This window comes from Hippichthys cyanospilos, chromosome 4 (genome assembly GCF_059441005.1).
Source record: "Hippichthys cyanospilos isolate Australia breed blue-spotted pipefish chromosome 4, RoL_Hcya_1.0, whole genome shotgun sequence".
NCBI lineage: Eukaryota > Metazoa > Chordata > Actinopteri > Syngnathiformes > Syngnathidae > Hippichthys > Hippichthys cyanospilos.
In genome coordinates, this window is record NC_142372.1 from 16,704,839 (window position 1) to 16,721,228 (window position 16,390).

Below are 16,390 nucleotides of genomic sequence, written 5' to 3' on the forward strand. Positions count from 1 at the left end.
TTCATCTCAAGTGTTACAAAAAATGTTTAATATAAGCAGTGCCGGTCGTACATCAAGCTGATGTTCTGATTCAGGCCAAACGTGTTCCAGCATTGCCCTGTAGATTATTTCACCTTGCAACAGCTTGTTATCAGGGCCTTCATTTCATCCATATCTTATACAACTTTGATTAGTTTATTGTAAAACTGTACGAGTTTCATCTTACAATCATTCATAGTTCAGTAGATATGAGGAACTTGATATGTGTCCAGGACTTCTGGAACATCCTGTCTGTCTCTGACCCTGTGTCTGTCCCCACTAATACAACCAGCACACATAGATGTCTTATTACTATGCCAAAGACATCCAACATTTTGAGAAAAAAAAGAACTCTAAGTTGATACAAAGGACATTATTATTAAATTGAATAATTAAAACAAGTCTTCCAGGCATTTAGGTCTTATAAGAAAAAAAGTGATAAAGTGTAGTAGTAGGTCTAATAATGTGACAAAAACGTTCTCAACAATGAGGATCAAACTGCTGCGTGGGTGGAATTCATTTTAAGAGTCTGGTCGGAATAACAAAAGATCAATATTTTTGACTGGTTCTGGTTCTAGACAAATGAAGTTTGTTGCTAGGAAAAAATGATAATGAAAACAACTAGCTACTACGATGTGCATCACTTTATGTTTATCACAATCTGATGTCACAAGTAGCACAGTTGTGTACCCGTGCAACTTCGCCCTAGTAGTGCGGCTGACGACCTTAAACCGACTAAGACGGGGATATAATATTTAACTACTATTCAATTGGCTTTTCACACTCGCTCCAAGTCCATAATAAAGTATAAACGTTTAATAAAGGACGGTTGAACACGTGACTACTCCACGTGCCGGGAGAAGGGGGGGGGGGGGGGGGGCAGATTCTTTGGTGGCGTACACACGGGCGGCGCTAACCTGGCACGAGGCATTAGCTTAGCAAACATCGACGTCTCAATTCGCTTTCACAACGAGGTCCGAGACGCGTAGGCTGAATACGTCATTCAATGGAAAATTCCTTGTGATAAAGTAAAGTCGATTAAATTGCCTCTGTCACAGAACATTCATAGCTAAAGCAGGGCCGGAGCTACGTCTAGTGTTTTGGGCAATCCGAATACATGTATCGAAATCATTAGGATTCTCAAACATTTTGTTTAGAGGTAATGTTCATCGTCCGCTTTTGCTGGTTAATGTATGTATACATATATATATATTTAAAAAAAAGTGTTGAAGGACCATTTGGACGTTAATGGGTAATTGACCCCAGTACTATTTCCAGATTCTTCTTACTGGATTCATTAAAAAAAAAAAAAAAAAAAGCGAGCGAGAGAAACAACAAAGGAAGAAGCGTGAGAAAAGGAGCCCAGGATCTGTTTTTCCTCAAGTCTTTGTTAAGAAACCGGATGTTAGCACACGGCTGCATACTGGTCCAGAAAGGGCCGTTAAAGACGCCACGGTCAGACATTCACTACTGTAAATCAATGTCATTTCAAAAGCGATTCTTTGTTCTGTTAACGTCAACTAAGGACGAAAACAATCAAAAGAAAGCCGCAAAGTAGGTCAATTAGCTAACATTAGCTAAGACGTGAAACGTCGAAAACGCTTACCTTTTACAAAAAGAACGTCAGCGTAACTGTTCTCTTTTCGACAAGTTATGAGAAATCTAGGCGACGATTTGGAAAAGTGGATGGTAAATCTGTCGTAGTTGACACCAGAAAGCTTCGCTTTCCAAAAAAAAAATAAAAAAAAATTAAGAGGGCGGCCTAGTCGTAGAAGCTTGCGGCGACAGTGAAGAAAGACTGCTGACTGGCTGTGTGCGTCACGCGGGAGGTAGGCGCTTTTTGAATGGGGGATGTGTGAGACGTCACCGCCTGCCCGGTGACGTCACGTACTCACTGAGCGTTTCGCAATTCACCTCCATTTGCAGAACTGCTTTATTTTACCGTTTAAGAAACAGCCATAAACCCAAACCAACCCTTATCTTCTCATCTTAACAACGAGTCAGAACAAATTATAGGCATGGCCTATTGTGAATCCAATATTTAAATGCTAGGTTTGAGTACTTTGGATGTCAACAATATTTTGCTGATGAGTCATAATTATATTCTGGAAAATTAATGTGCACCCTGTTACAGCTCAAAAGAATAAAGCCACCTGAATAGCATCAGCGACAATGTCATCCTTTCCTTGTCCTTTTCTAGTAACTGCTAATCCTCACAAGGTTCATGGGTGTGCTGGAGCCTATCCCAGCTGTTTTGGGTCAGTAGGTGGGGTACACCTAACTGTTTGCCAATAAATTGCAAAGCACATAAGGATGAACAACCATTTGCACTCTAAATCACACCTAAGAATTAGAGTCTCAGACATCCCTATAATATATGTTTTTGGAATGTGGGAGGAAAGCAGAGTACCCAGAAAAAAACAGGCATGGGGAGAACATGCAAACCATACACAGCCGGAAGCGAACATGCAACTTCTCACTGTGAGGTGAACGTGTTAATCAGTTTGCCATTGTGCAACCCCAATATGTTTTTCATTAAAAAAAAGAATACATGATTATAAATTTCAAAAACTTGCAAAATAATGTGCTCTTAATGACCAACTATGTTTTAAATGTAATCATAGGTCTAGTTATTGAATTATATTACATGGGGGGTGGCACTTCCCCAGATGCTACCATGTCTGTTATAGCAGCAGACAACGGGACAATCTAAATCTTACACACTTTAAACTTTAAAGGGACAGTCCTCTAAAGTTTAAAGGACAATCTAAATTTAAATCTTACACAACATCCCTCTAAAAGGTCAATGTGTAAGATTTAGATGATTTTTTTTTTTTTTTTACGGAGGTAGCCTACTGCATTTACCATTGTCTGTAGCTATAACATAGCTTTCGCGTACAAAGTAGAGGCAATTACGAACAATTCCAAATAGTAATGAATGTGAACACCAAATAAATAGGCCTCTGCTTGAGAGAAAAATCCTTCTTGGAAAAAAAAACCCTTTGAAGTTGTTGTTTTTTAAACTTTTTAAATCCACTGTATGTTTATGAACAAGTGTAAAGTTTTTCCGCGTTCTAGGCCTGAGCACAGTCACATGCATTACTTTTACAAATTTACGATTATAAATACTTATCTCCCCGTTTCAGGCGGACTTTCCATTGGATGTGCAGCTCGAATGAAGAATATAAATGATGTCCCCAACCAAGCACTATTGCTTACCGACACTATTTATTGCTGTGTGGCCTCGACACGGTGCACTTTGAACATGAACACCATCGTCTTGTCTTTCTTGCGACCTAATTCTACTCATTGAAATCACAAAAGAACATTTACACACATGCCTTTGAACTGAATATTAACGTAATTGTGTTCATAACTTCCAACACGATGGAAACATTTGACAAGTCGGCTTCTTTATGAATACTGTACTTTTTATTACACTCCTCTACTTTGCATGTTTTCAAGTACACCAGTAGATGTCACTCACTACCCATTGACTAAGCGCTCCGAGAACCAACGTTTTGGATAATCCATCCATCCATTTTCTAAGAACTACTGTACCGTATTTGAAATATAATTACTTGTGGTTTTCAGGGAAAAAAAAAACAGATAGTAAACCATCTTATGATTTGATATGTCCAGCTCATACTCAATGGTACACTTTTGATCGTATTTCATTTGCAATGCTGTTGTTGATGCAACTCATTTTAGTACAAGTATACAGTACTGCAAGCATCCAAATAACATGTTTATTCATGTAATAAATAGGTTGCAAATCAACGCTAATGCCAATGTTTAAGCCTGAGTACATGCTGGCTGTTAAGCAGCTACAGTAACTAGCCTAAAATAAATAACTATATAATAATACAAACGTATTTTCAGACAATATAAGTGACAATGTATGTTCATTTGGATTACCGCTCTTGTACCACTCTGAAAAGGTGTAATCATAGTCTGCAATTTGCTTCATATCCATTTCTGCTCAGGTATGTTTCTAACTTTTTTTTTTTTTTTTTTAATTTTCACTGAACTGCAAAAATGATTTCAGCATTACTATTTTGAAAACAAATTCAAAGCATAATGCCTTATTATATGTCTGATTAAAATGGTTAAACAATTAAATTGATTCAACAAAATCATGAACGTGTGATTGGGTGCATGAATGGTTGTTTGCCCTCTGTACCCTATGATGCACCCCACCTACTGCCCATAGTTAGCTGGGATAAGCACCAGCAAGCCTGCGACCCTAGTTAGGATAAGCGGCTCTAGAAAATGGATCGATGGATATTCAATGAATGCTGAGTATACACTCTTGGGGACGCAGAGAAGAATGTTTTGTTTGACTTACCCTTTGAATGGGACAATTAGTTTTGGGCAGCTATGTAGATTCTCAAGACGCTCAAACTTGGTTATCTAGAAGAAGTAAATTATAAAGGTTTCTGGTTCAATGGCGCGTCATTTCGATGTGTATTTACGAAGTGTCTGAAGTCATGCAGACTCTGAATGTCTTGGTAAAGAAGGAGCTTGAAGTGATAGACAAAGTTTTCAATTTTCCAGTTGATCTATAGTCCTATCCTCGGCTATGTGGGATGTGCTCGAAAGAATAAGATCTCTGATACAAGCAGCCGTAATGAATGATCTCTGCAGTGTGTCTGGGCTCTGGCTTTGAGATAGGGCGAAAAGCTCGGTCATCCGGCAAGGGCTCAAACTACAGGCGCTACTCCAACGCATTGAGTGGAGCCATATGTGATGGCTCAGTCATCGAGTTAGTATTTCTCCTGGACGCATCCATGATGTGAATTTCCAAACATGTTTCACTGGGATTAGGTTCCAGGTGTGAACCCAAGCCATCCTGGAGAGACTATAGTATGTTTCCTGGCTGGCACGTTGTCATTGACCAATAAATACACTGTGCTCATCAATGGCAGTGAATGTGCAGATTCTCATTGACTAAGTGTAATTGATGAAGTGTAAATAAGCCAGAAAATGTCTGTATATTTTCTCCAAGGTCTGCCTAGCTATTAAGAAGTGCAAGTGAAGATGGTCTTTTTGATGAAAGTGGGTTTCCATGTATATTTAATGCTATGGTCTGTTCAGCCCTGCTCAAATGCAATTTCTAATGAGGACTGACATTTTGAAAACAGAATGGGCCACCAGTCGCCTCCTCAGGTGCACAAAACAGTCAGTGCAGGGAGCAGACCTATTTTTCATCCTCCGCATTTATCATGACTCACTGACATCTGTTTCCGTGCGGTGTACTTTTTGAGATGCTGCATATACAGTATGTGTGCAAGAATATCTATTTCTTCTACCCGGTGCGATACTGTATGTAAGTGCACCGGTGAAAAGGAAAAAGCACCTTATTATCTGAACCCCAATTCACATTTCTTTTTCACTGTACAAAGTAGTAGTTTTCATCATGAATTTCATTACTTGGCTTCCCTTTGTAGCTCTCAAAGTTACAATGCAGTGGCACGTCCTCAAAACCTGAAAGCAGACTTTTGTTTTCCCTGTGACACTAAAGCTGTTATTCTTTGGTTTGGTGAAGTCTTTTCTTTTGCATTGACTTTTACTTTAGTGGCTGTTCCTGTGTGTTTATTGTATTTCAAATATTTAATGGACAATTAAAAATCTTGTCTTTTTTAAAAAAAAGGCTCTTGCAGCTAATGGTTTATTTTTTTTTAATTTACTATGTATTACAAATACCCAAGCTATTAATGATCAGAAAATAATCCTTTTTTTATTTGTTCAATCAGCTTTACACCTAATTCACAAAATAAACCTGAGACCGTGAAATAAAATACTTACAGCAGAAACAGATTGCTACACAGTAGCCAGAAGAAAGCCCTAAAACATTTTGAACCCAGTACTTTTTTCATCCAATGAAAGTATGACTGTACTGCTTTTACCATAACATACAAGTACTTTTTCATAAAAATATCAGCGGTGATGCCAACGGCTCATCTTTCCATTGGTATATTTAAATGTTGTAACATTCATAACATGACTGAGTATCAAATGACATCCAAGTGTCATTCTTTTCCCTACTTGGTGTTTTTTTGCGGCATTCCAGAAAACTCAGATCAGAGATTTCCATCCTTTGAAAACAAATGCATTGAACGGTGTTTGAACTGAGTTTACATATTCACAAATTTGGCCAATCACAGATGACAACAATAATTATTTCAATGGCCTTTACTGTATTTCCTATCATGGGTCAAACTGGAAGAGTCAACCAGAGTTCCAGATTGTATTTAGTTTTGCAGGTTTAAACTCAAATGCTAACGACGCACTTATCAAGGTAATTTTAACCGCAGATTGGTACGCTTTGATGTTGAAGGGCAGAATTTTCAAGGGCCAAATTACCTACTTCCCAGCATTCTGGAACGTAGCACCGCACTCATAGGTAGGTACAAACAAAACTCCATATTCAGGTCACTCAATCAATCAGTAAGTCAGGTGTGCTCAAGGGGAATTGCTATACAACACGTTTGTGATGAACCATTTCTGTCCAGTGCATTTCTGCAGAGTCAGTTGGTAACCAAACTCATTGTCCCTGTTTGCTACAAGCTCCAGGCATCTCATTGATTTCTTGTTCTGAATGGATCCTCCCTGAAAGAATAAAAAATTGCTGGTTAGAATCGTTCAAACTCCACAAGAACACTATCTTCAAAATGTTTTTGACACAAATTGCTGTAAAAAAAATAAAATAAAAGTATATACCAGTAAAAAAAAAAAAAAAAAATATATATATATATATATATATATATATATATATATATATATATATATATATATATATATACACACACACTGTAAGCTATATTGCTACAGACCACAGATTGCCAGTGCAGTTTTCCAAGATTCCCATCTAACCATCTAACCCTAATACTATGAAGTGTCATGTCATAGCTATGAAAAAACACTTCAGGCCCTTTTTTTTTTTTTTTAACGTAGAGCATCAACTTGTCACCTGAGTGAAGAGCCAGTGTAGTTTCATGCGTTTGGCTGTGGCGTAGCCACACTCAATGAGGCGTGGTCTGCTGTTCACATCTACCAGGCACTTGTTGTCATCATCGTCAACAGTAGGACTGAGGAGACCCACCTGAAGCTGGTGAGTACTAGTGTAGTACACATTCTGTAAGACCATAACAAGGGAAGACAGTGAGGAACATGTACGGTTTGAAAGAGCTCATCTACACAAGAATAAAAATGGAACCGTTAAAAAAAAAAGACCAAGTGGGAGAATGTCCTGTATGTGTGAAGTGGGTTGGACTTATTGTAAAACAAAGCCTACATTAGAAGAGGCTGTGGAGTTTTTAATTATACCGTATTTGACAGATATGTTCCCATGTACCCATTATTACATGAGGGTTCTAAATATATTTTCAACATATTGTCATTGAATTATAATCTTGGAACACCTTTGTAAGAATCAAGACTACCCATTTACTTGATTTAAATTCACTGCTGACTGGAGGAAAATGAAAATGGCAGACAACACATGAGGTACACAGGATAGATTCGGAGCAAGCATAAATATTTAATCCTTCCAAACAGCGTTTTTTCAAGGGAATCGGCTTTCCTGTATTTAGCTGGGATACTGATCATTTGAGAATTTAGTGGGGAAATAATCTCTGTTCAAGACGAAAAAGGCTTTGCATTTAAATATGGAAGAGTGAGTTTGATGATTTGCAATGCACTCAAAGTTGATACTGAATTTGGAATCTACTGCACATACAGAGAATATGTTTTACATTGCATCAAATTTTACATCACTAGTACTGTTGTACCGCTACCAAATGGTTTTCAATTAGTTTTACTAAGAATTAGTTGTCTTATTAGCAAAGGTGGAGAATGCACATTTATTTTGCCGGTCCAACATTCGTCAAAGCCTCGCCCCCTTTCCCTCATCATTGGTCCGTCATTTTTTTCAAGCCAGGTGAAATTGTAATTGTTGCTCCGTCAGTCCGTCGGTTTATTTATGCCTAGCCTTCCGCCACCACTAAAGGGCGAAATTTGATTTTTTATTTTTTTTTTGGTCCATCATTTGTCACGCGCTGGAATATTTCTGTCTGCACTCACTAATTCTTTTTTCTCTTTTAGAACTTACACTTAAAGTTAACGCCATGTTTGTGTTCCTACAGTTACACTGCAATTGAAACGAAATACATTAATACAAGTGTAACACAAAATCAAAGCCACCTTAGGGGTTTAACCCTAGGCTATAATACTCCATCGTGTTCATTATCCTACATCTAAGAAATACAGGGGACAAGATCCAATTAACAATCATGTCCACTGGGTAGCATTATCATGCGTTACATAACACTCATTTGGTGGATGTCGGTTCTCATTTATAACTGCCTGCCCTACAACTATAGAAGACAGTTTCATTAACATTTCTCTAAATGTGTCTAAATTTCATCTGTCACATACACTACGAGTAAAACAAAGTATTGCTGAGGGTAAATTTAATAATATGAAAAAAAATCTCTAATTGGGGAATTAAAAAAAGTCTATCTTGCATTTCCTGGCTAAGAGCCAATCAGAGAATGCAAATTTGCTCTGCATGCCCAGAATGCTCTTATCAGCAAGAAACCTGAAACAAGGACAAAGAAAGGGAGCAACTGCAAATAAATCTTCGGTAAAGTCAGCTATGTTATAGCTGTGAATGGCAAGTAGTGAAATGAACCAACCAAGTTTATTTACTCAACTGAACATATGTCACCAATGCCTGGTGGTGCTGTTAAGTGACTCGTGTCACATTGACTTCAGGCTGATTACAGTTTGCACTATAAAGATGCAGCAATATGGGTGGTGAACATTCAAGTCAGTAGAATTTCAGTAAGCAAAAAGGGGTGTGGCGGGCCGACGGACCTATGACAGACATCTGATGTAATTTCTACCCTGACGATTACAATGACGGATGAAAATTACAATTCTGACATTTTAAATTAGCCTTTTTTTCTCAAGCAATCCTGTCATCCGTCAGTACATCGGCAAAACGGGCATCCGTCGGTGACGGACGAACGGGCGGACGGAGTAGTCTGACAGCACTGACGAAGTGCCCACCTCTGCTTATTAGTATGTCAAAATTGTCTTTTAAGGGATGATGAAAAATATGTTTTATTTTTAAGTTTTAAGTTATCAAGGATACTCAAAGAATACTAATAACAAGGATTAAGTGATTCAATAAAATGCTAAAATGGCTTTGATATACTAGATGTCCATCCTAAGTACTTGTAGGCCAAAATTGGAAATAGAAGTGAAAGAAAACTACCTGTAAGACTTAATTGTTCAATTAGCATGCTGTTGGTTGACTAGTAAATACGTAAAGCTTACTCGTGTATACCAAGGCTTTTTAATAAATGTTCAATCAACTTTCCATACGGGACATTAAAATGATCAAACAACGTTTGTACAGTATTTAACAGTGGTTGAAGAGTAAATTACACAACATAATTGAGCCCTGAAACAAAAATAAATTGTTCTTTGCACACTTTTATAACAATGTGAAAAATGATGGCAGTAGATTAGTTTGGTATCATTTGTGAAAAAAGAAAGCCGGAGTACTTAAGACCAAAAGTGAGTCACAGCAAGGTTAAAACAATCTGCCCAGACAAAGAAGGATGAAGGGATCAATAGCAGCTTGATGAGGCTGGCAAACACAGATGAGAACAAAGCTGTGCTAACATTTGAGGACATTTGGAGTCGCTGTCATTATTGAGGCTGCCCTATCCTGAACAAACAGTCCAATTAGGTTTCAAACTTGTGAGGCAACAGCCAAGCGGCATGCTTTGAAATACTGCTGGCTGTAAAATGAGAAAAGACCTCTAACCTGTGGCGTCATTCCGTGACAGAGGTACATGATGGGAACATTGTCATTGTCAGGACCCTGATCCAGACACACATCGTTCTTCAGAGAGTTTTTCAGCTGTAAGACACATGCATGCACACACAAAATTTTGACTACCACAAGTGTCAGTAAAGCCAATAAAATGACCGAGTTTACCAGAGGTGGCTTGAGGAACCAAAAATGCATTCAAGTAAGAGTACCGTTACCTAAGTGTTAGTTACTTAAACGACCCAAGCAAAATGTTCTCCAAATAACTATTTGAGTAAATATCCAATGAAAAAAAAAACCCTACTCAAGTAAAGAGTGACTATTGAATATGAGCCTCGAAAAGAAAAAAATATGAAATGGGCATGTACAGGAACACACTCAATGTTAACAACGGCAGAATATGCAAAACAGAAGAACCTCAGTCATAGCGTTGGAATATGGATTTCTTTTTCGCTCCATAAAAATGCAAATTTTGCAGCATTACCTATGCTCTTGTCACACAGTTATTAGAGCATGTTCTGTCTGATTGGTGCACCACAAGGAGCGCCAGGAATGGGGCTTTGAGAGCAAACGTCAGAGGAACACTGCCAGGAATGATCCTACTCCCCACTGGCTCTGTAGATGTTTATTTTATGTGCTAATCAGTAAAGCCACAGGCAGCACACAGTCTTTTGTGAGAGCTTAAATGTAAACCTTTCAAGTTTCATGTGGTAAAAAAAAGCAACGTTTGCAATACCTGTGGCGACCAACTTGGAAAATTTGACAGTGTAGATGCCTTGTTTGAAGAAGGCACTGATTGGCAATTGCAAGTTTAAAGACAATCATTCATGAGTCAGCATCTTAATTTTTACTTAATGCCCGCAGTTTGTGGCATTTACCAATCTTTGTTCATTTGTGCAATCAGGGGCCACTGATGTTGGCTCGTGAATTAGCTCAACTACATCCCAGAAGTCTATTGATTTTGAGGTATGTGTATGTCTCATATACCAATACATGTGTATATTGTTTATACCTACAAATTGGGACAGAGATGTCCATTTTGGGATTTCTACAAAAACAACTTTCATTTCCCAGCAGCCAAAAAGATCATCTTTTAATTAAAGTGTAATCAATTTTCATTTTCAGAGAGATAAGGCTAATTTTGAAAAACGCATCACATATATACTGAATATGTGTGAATTAACTCCTGTTGAGACTCTTATTTGAATACATCACAGCCCCCCGGAGGAGAAAAAGGCAGGTCACAGTGGAGAGGCTATGAATGTCTGCTAGTCTGGAAATGCCTGGGGATCCCTGGAGGAGCTGGATGAAGTGGCTGGGGAGAGGGGTGTCTGGGCTTCCCTGTTAAAGCTACTGCCCCTGCGACCTGACCCCGGATGAACAGTACAAAATGGATGGATGGATGAAAGAAAATTGTGCAGTAGTTTCTCATTTGGACAATGAGTTGCACCCACGTAATAACACACGTCAAAAGAAGAAGACAAAGAAGTCATGATGTCACGTCAAATACGAAAATACTGTGTGCTAAATGCTGAGCTATAGATAAAGTAAATTTAAAAAGAAATACAAGACCGATTGTTTATAATACAGCACGGACCAAAGCTGAATGTCTGGTCATAGCCAAGATGGCGACGTCTGCCTGTTATGAATCTCTTCGGGGCGATCGACAGGGTGACGTTCCTACCATTGTAATGAATGACAAAATAATTAATTAGCAATTGTTGTGTATTAAATTATTGATTATTTTTATGTGATTTTGGAGGTGCAAGGACAGCCTGAGAACAATATCTTGTTTGAATACATAGACAAAAAAACACAGAAAAGGTGAAGTCTAATCAAAATTGAATGCCAACAGACCGTTGCGGGCTACATTTTTGTGTGCGGCTGTGGTGCCTCGTCAAAACAATGCCACTGAGTAGCACATGAAATGCTTGTAGCAAATACAGAATAATGAGTTCTGCGAACATGAATTAAGGTAATAAGGCTGGCCTGCTTCCTTGGTTTCCAGCTGCCGTTTGTCAGTTTTTACAAGACAAATCACCCATACAACAGGGGGTCGTAATAGTGCAGTCAGACTGTCACTGTGCATTAGAGAGCTTTTCAGATGAGATGTGGGTGCAAAGAGACATTCCAGCTTGGGCCAGTATAAACAGTGCCAGTGTATGCCTAGGTAACTGTGTGCATTCTCCTGACTAATATAATTCTGCGGCAAAGTCCTCCAGTTGGATTAGCATTATCTACAATTTAAACTAGAATGGCATTCAGCTGACCTCCACAAAGGTTGAACCATGAACAAAAGCCGCTTCTTAGTTTCTATTAGGGTTCAACTGATATGGAAAGTTGAGGATGATGTTGGTTCGAATATTTGGCGAAATAAAATTCTGATAACTGATTATTGGGTAGGTAGCACTCTGGCAAAGAAAATAGATGGATGGATGAGTATTGTGCCTATATATATATATATATATATATATATATATATATATATATATATATATATATATATATATATATATATATATATATATATATATATATATATATATATATAAATAAAATGAAAAACCTCAACTTCAATTTTTGGTCTCAATATTTTGGTCATTAATTACAGGCAAAATATTGCCTGATTAACAATACTTTGTCCCAACGTATTTTTCAACATAACCAAAGAGAGAAAAAATGACAACCGATCCATTTTTTTCTCCTGGGGACCAGCAGTAGCTGGGCATCGGGGCACTCGCTGGGACTCAGCAATTTCTGCTTGAACCATGTAGCACTATGTTGCATCTCCGCAAACCAGGCCAAACTGATGAATTGACTGATCTGTTCAAACTGCTGATAGTAGCTCTTTTAAAATTACAATTTATTTGGGGAGTCATAAACGTCATTATTTCTGTCTTATGTTTTAATGTCTTCATGTGTTAAAAAAATAGTAAAAAATGGTCGACATTTCACAATTATAAAAATATTCCATTGTGATGCAAACTGAAAACATCCATCCCTTTTCTGTAGTTGCTTAACCTCACTAAGGTCGCTGGCTTGCTGGAACCTATCCTTTCTGTATTCGGGCAGTCAGGCAATTTCCATGCAAAAGTTCCATTTGAGACAAAAAATGAGACAAAATGATTCTAGGGGTTTGAAATGTAACTCCCCAGTTCCAAAAACCTATTGAAAAGTAGTAATATTCTCATAATTTTTTGTGTGTATGTTTCATGTGTTATGTTCTGTGGTGTTTTGTTTGTGTTTTGGTTAGTGAAGTTTTCTGTTGTGGGTTGTCAATGTTGTCCCTGTTCATTCATTCCTCGCCATCTTTGTGAGTGTTTCCTGTGTCCCTCTGAGCAAGTGCTTCTACTGTTTTTGGTTGTCATCTTATTAGGGATTTTTGGTGGTTACTTTTTATGCTGTTTTCTTCCTTGTTTTATTCCCATAAATGTGGTGTGAATTAAGAGGTGTACTGTAATTTCTTACTGCTCCATATGAAACAATTTCGCTGTACATCCTCATCTCAGGGTAGATGTTGACCAGGTACCATCTGAAGGTTTTGCACTGCAGCCTCTTCCTCAGAGCCTTCCTTTCTGAGATGTCGCCAATGTCAATACCAGAGTCCTGAAAACACACAACCACACATGCACACACACCACACAAATGCATCCAAAGCAGAACATTGATTAGGTACAATTGACGGTGGTGCAAATCATTGCATGGCCATCTGTTGCACTTTCAAATAGCCTCTATGGTTCTTGGACATTTCCTGCTCAGATTTGCAAAGCATCTATTGTAAATTGTGCCACATTACCATGCTCAGTCTATAGTCAATCTCATTTCATTTCATCATCAGTGATGCTTTTCTTTATGTCTCATTCAAAAATGCATTCAAAGCCAAGTGTCACTGCAGTTCTTTGGTGGCCAGTAAACATCTAGAAGTGACTCATGCTGTTGCTTTTCGCTCTCTCTGAAGTAAACCAACAGTGGCATTTGCCCTGCGTGCTTAATTCTTTGGGCAACGGCTAAATTTCATGCTTAGTGAGTACAGCCCAAGTTAAATGCCTCATTATTGACTGAATAAATTGCCTGCAGATGTTCATCTATTCAACAGAATATACGAAGGCCCCAAAGGGATATTACAATTAACATAAGAAGACATAGTGTGCTGATCTAATTAGTCATCAAATTCAGTTCAACAGATTATAAACATTGTATCTGTTAAGAAGAATTAAATACTGCTCAGTAAAACCTCTAAAGTCAAAGACAATCATCAAAGTATGTCGATTGACTTTTTTTTGGGGGGGGGGTTGGTGTCCTGTTCAGCTGCATGGTCCTGCAGAAATGTTTTTTTTTATGCTGGGATGTTTTTCTTTGTTTTTTTTTTCTATGCAAAATGAGTTTGAAATATTTCACCTGTGGTTGTTTTTAGCACAACACTTATTGAATTTGGAGCCTGATAGACCATTGTTTGTGAGGAATCAGAGACAGTTCAGTCATCACCACCTTTGTCCACACAAACTATCCCCAAACGATAAACACATTTGTGGAGTAAGTGCAAATCAACAAACTTGTCTGGAGAGAGCTGGAGAGGCAAAAATATATAAGGTTTAATTTCTAAGATAGTGAATGTGCGGCATACCATAACATATATTTTTATTAACGTACAAATGAACTAATTTATCAACTTTATGGGAGCATTTTGGAAAAGGCCAATTTTATGTTCCCAGAGTGCAAAGGTCCATAAAAGCAATCCTTGGGTGAGTTAGGAATGGAAGAGACACATCACTTTTCAGATGGACTAAAACAAAAACTGCATATGGATGAATGGACAATGTTATTACTTTAGCAAAAGGGTACACCGTATGTCTAGAAGCAACAGCATGTTCTCACTTACTGTGATGTTTTATTACATACAAAAATTGAAATAAAATGAACACATTTTCAGGCCTCACTGAGCGAAATGACAAATTTGTTTAATTCTCAGGGAATTTTTGGGTGATTAAAAAAAAAAAAAAAAAAAAAAAAAATATATATATATATATATATATATATATATATATATATATATATATATATATATATATATATATATATATATATGACAAATTAAATGGAATATGATTTAATAGAATACAATGGAATGCTTTTTATATTCATTGTTCACAGCGATACAATGAAATTGGAGTGCTGCACTGATTGGTGCATAATAACATGAACATTAAGAAGAATAATATGGAAAAAAAAAGAATAAATAGAATAGAAATAATAGATTCACCGGAATGCAAGCATGGTTATTTTCAGCGTGTTCTTGTTTTGTTTTCAAAAGCCAAACCGCAGATATGAGTTTTTACTATGCATTTACATTTTTCCTCCAGCAAGATTAATTTGCGGCAAAGTGATTTTTTTGGCCTTATTGCAGTGGGGCGTGCCAGGCATTTTATATGGATAGTCAGTCACTCACCTCTTGGGGAACGTTCCATGCCATGTAAACATGACTCTTAAATTCATCCATCCAAACTTCGGCAACTCTGAGCGCATTGCGGCGCACGTGAGATGTCAGATCTTCCGTGTAAGGTTTATGAGCGCGCTCGATATGTGCGATGCGAGCGCAAGGAAGGACCTCCACGCTGCCGCCACACTGCCACACCTGATTTTGAGCAAAACACAAAGGAGACAAGAGGAATAGAGTCCTATCATTAGCTTGCAACAGATATATCATGTAAGGTTGATAGAAGAGTCATATAAAGGCCGCCATGTTGCATTTACAGATCTAAAGTTCAGAACTTTAAAGACTCTCTCTAATTCGCAAGTAACAACACTTCTGCAACTGTTACATTTTATTATTGTAATGAGAAGGCTATTTTGTCTGCACAGACGAGAGACCGTAATTCATTATGCTCCAATTTGCTGGTGCTTTGCATTTTTTTTTTCAAGTGTGAGAAAGGCTAAGGAGCCTTTTCACAGTGAGTGAAGAGCTCCCCTGTTCACAAGCATTCTTTTTTTGTCATCTCTCTAGCCTTCTGTGACCTCAACTGTCAGGAGAGCCTCCCCAGATGCTAAATGTTCAAAAGCGAGAAACCGGAATATATGTTGATTAAAATCCATTCACACTAAACTATGACATAATGAAGATTGCTGGGAGGTTTGGGACTGTTTGATGCCTTTGTGACTTGACATTCAACCATTAGTGATGGACCATCAGAGAAAAAAATGTTTTCCTACACTCAAAGTGCTATTAAATGGAAGTTTAATAAAGTGTAAAAAAGCACATTTTGATTAGGCGCAAACAGGTCAGCTCCTGCAGATGGTGATGCTATCAGGTATTAAGAAATGTATTTCTGCATTTCACTGTTTACATTCACCCTCACTTTGGGGACAAGCAGTTCATTAGCTAACCGGATCCAGCAGATAGAGCTGCACTGTGCATGGCTCATTATGCAGTTTGCTTTCAGATACGGTAAGACTCATATGAAATTGTTTCCTCTACATTCATTTAGGAGAACATATACTGAATATAACCATGCTCACAAGCATATTTTT

General features: G+C 37.8%; 1 protein-coding gene across 1 annotated transcript in view; it reads right to left on the minus strand.

Moving 5' to 3' along the window:
* Window positions 1-5,682: 5,682 nt before the first annotated feature.
* The window catches only part of galnt18b (UDP-N-acetyl-alpha-D-galactosamine:polypeptide N-acetylgalactosaminyltransferase 18b), a 71,851-nt gene continuing 61,143 nt past the window's right edge, over window positions 5,683-16,390 (minus strand). Inside the window, exons 7-11 of the mRNA XM_088412221.1 lie at window positions 15,312-15,497; window positions 13,334-13,471; window positions 9,860-9,955; window positions 6,992-7,156; window positions 5,683-6,630 (exon numbers count right to left, since the gene is read on the minus strand). Coding sequence (XP_088268347.1) covers window positions 6,484-6,630; window positions 6,992-7,156; window positions 9,860-9,955; window positions 13,334-13,471; window positions 15,312-15,497 — 732 coding nt within the window. The 3' untranslated portion in view covers window positions 5,683-6,483. The remainder of the gene's footprint in view (window positions 6,631-6,991; window positions 7,157-9,859; window positions 9,956-13,333; window positions 13,472-15,311; window positions 15,498-16,390) is intronic.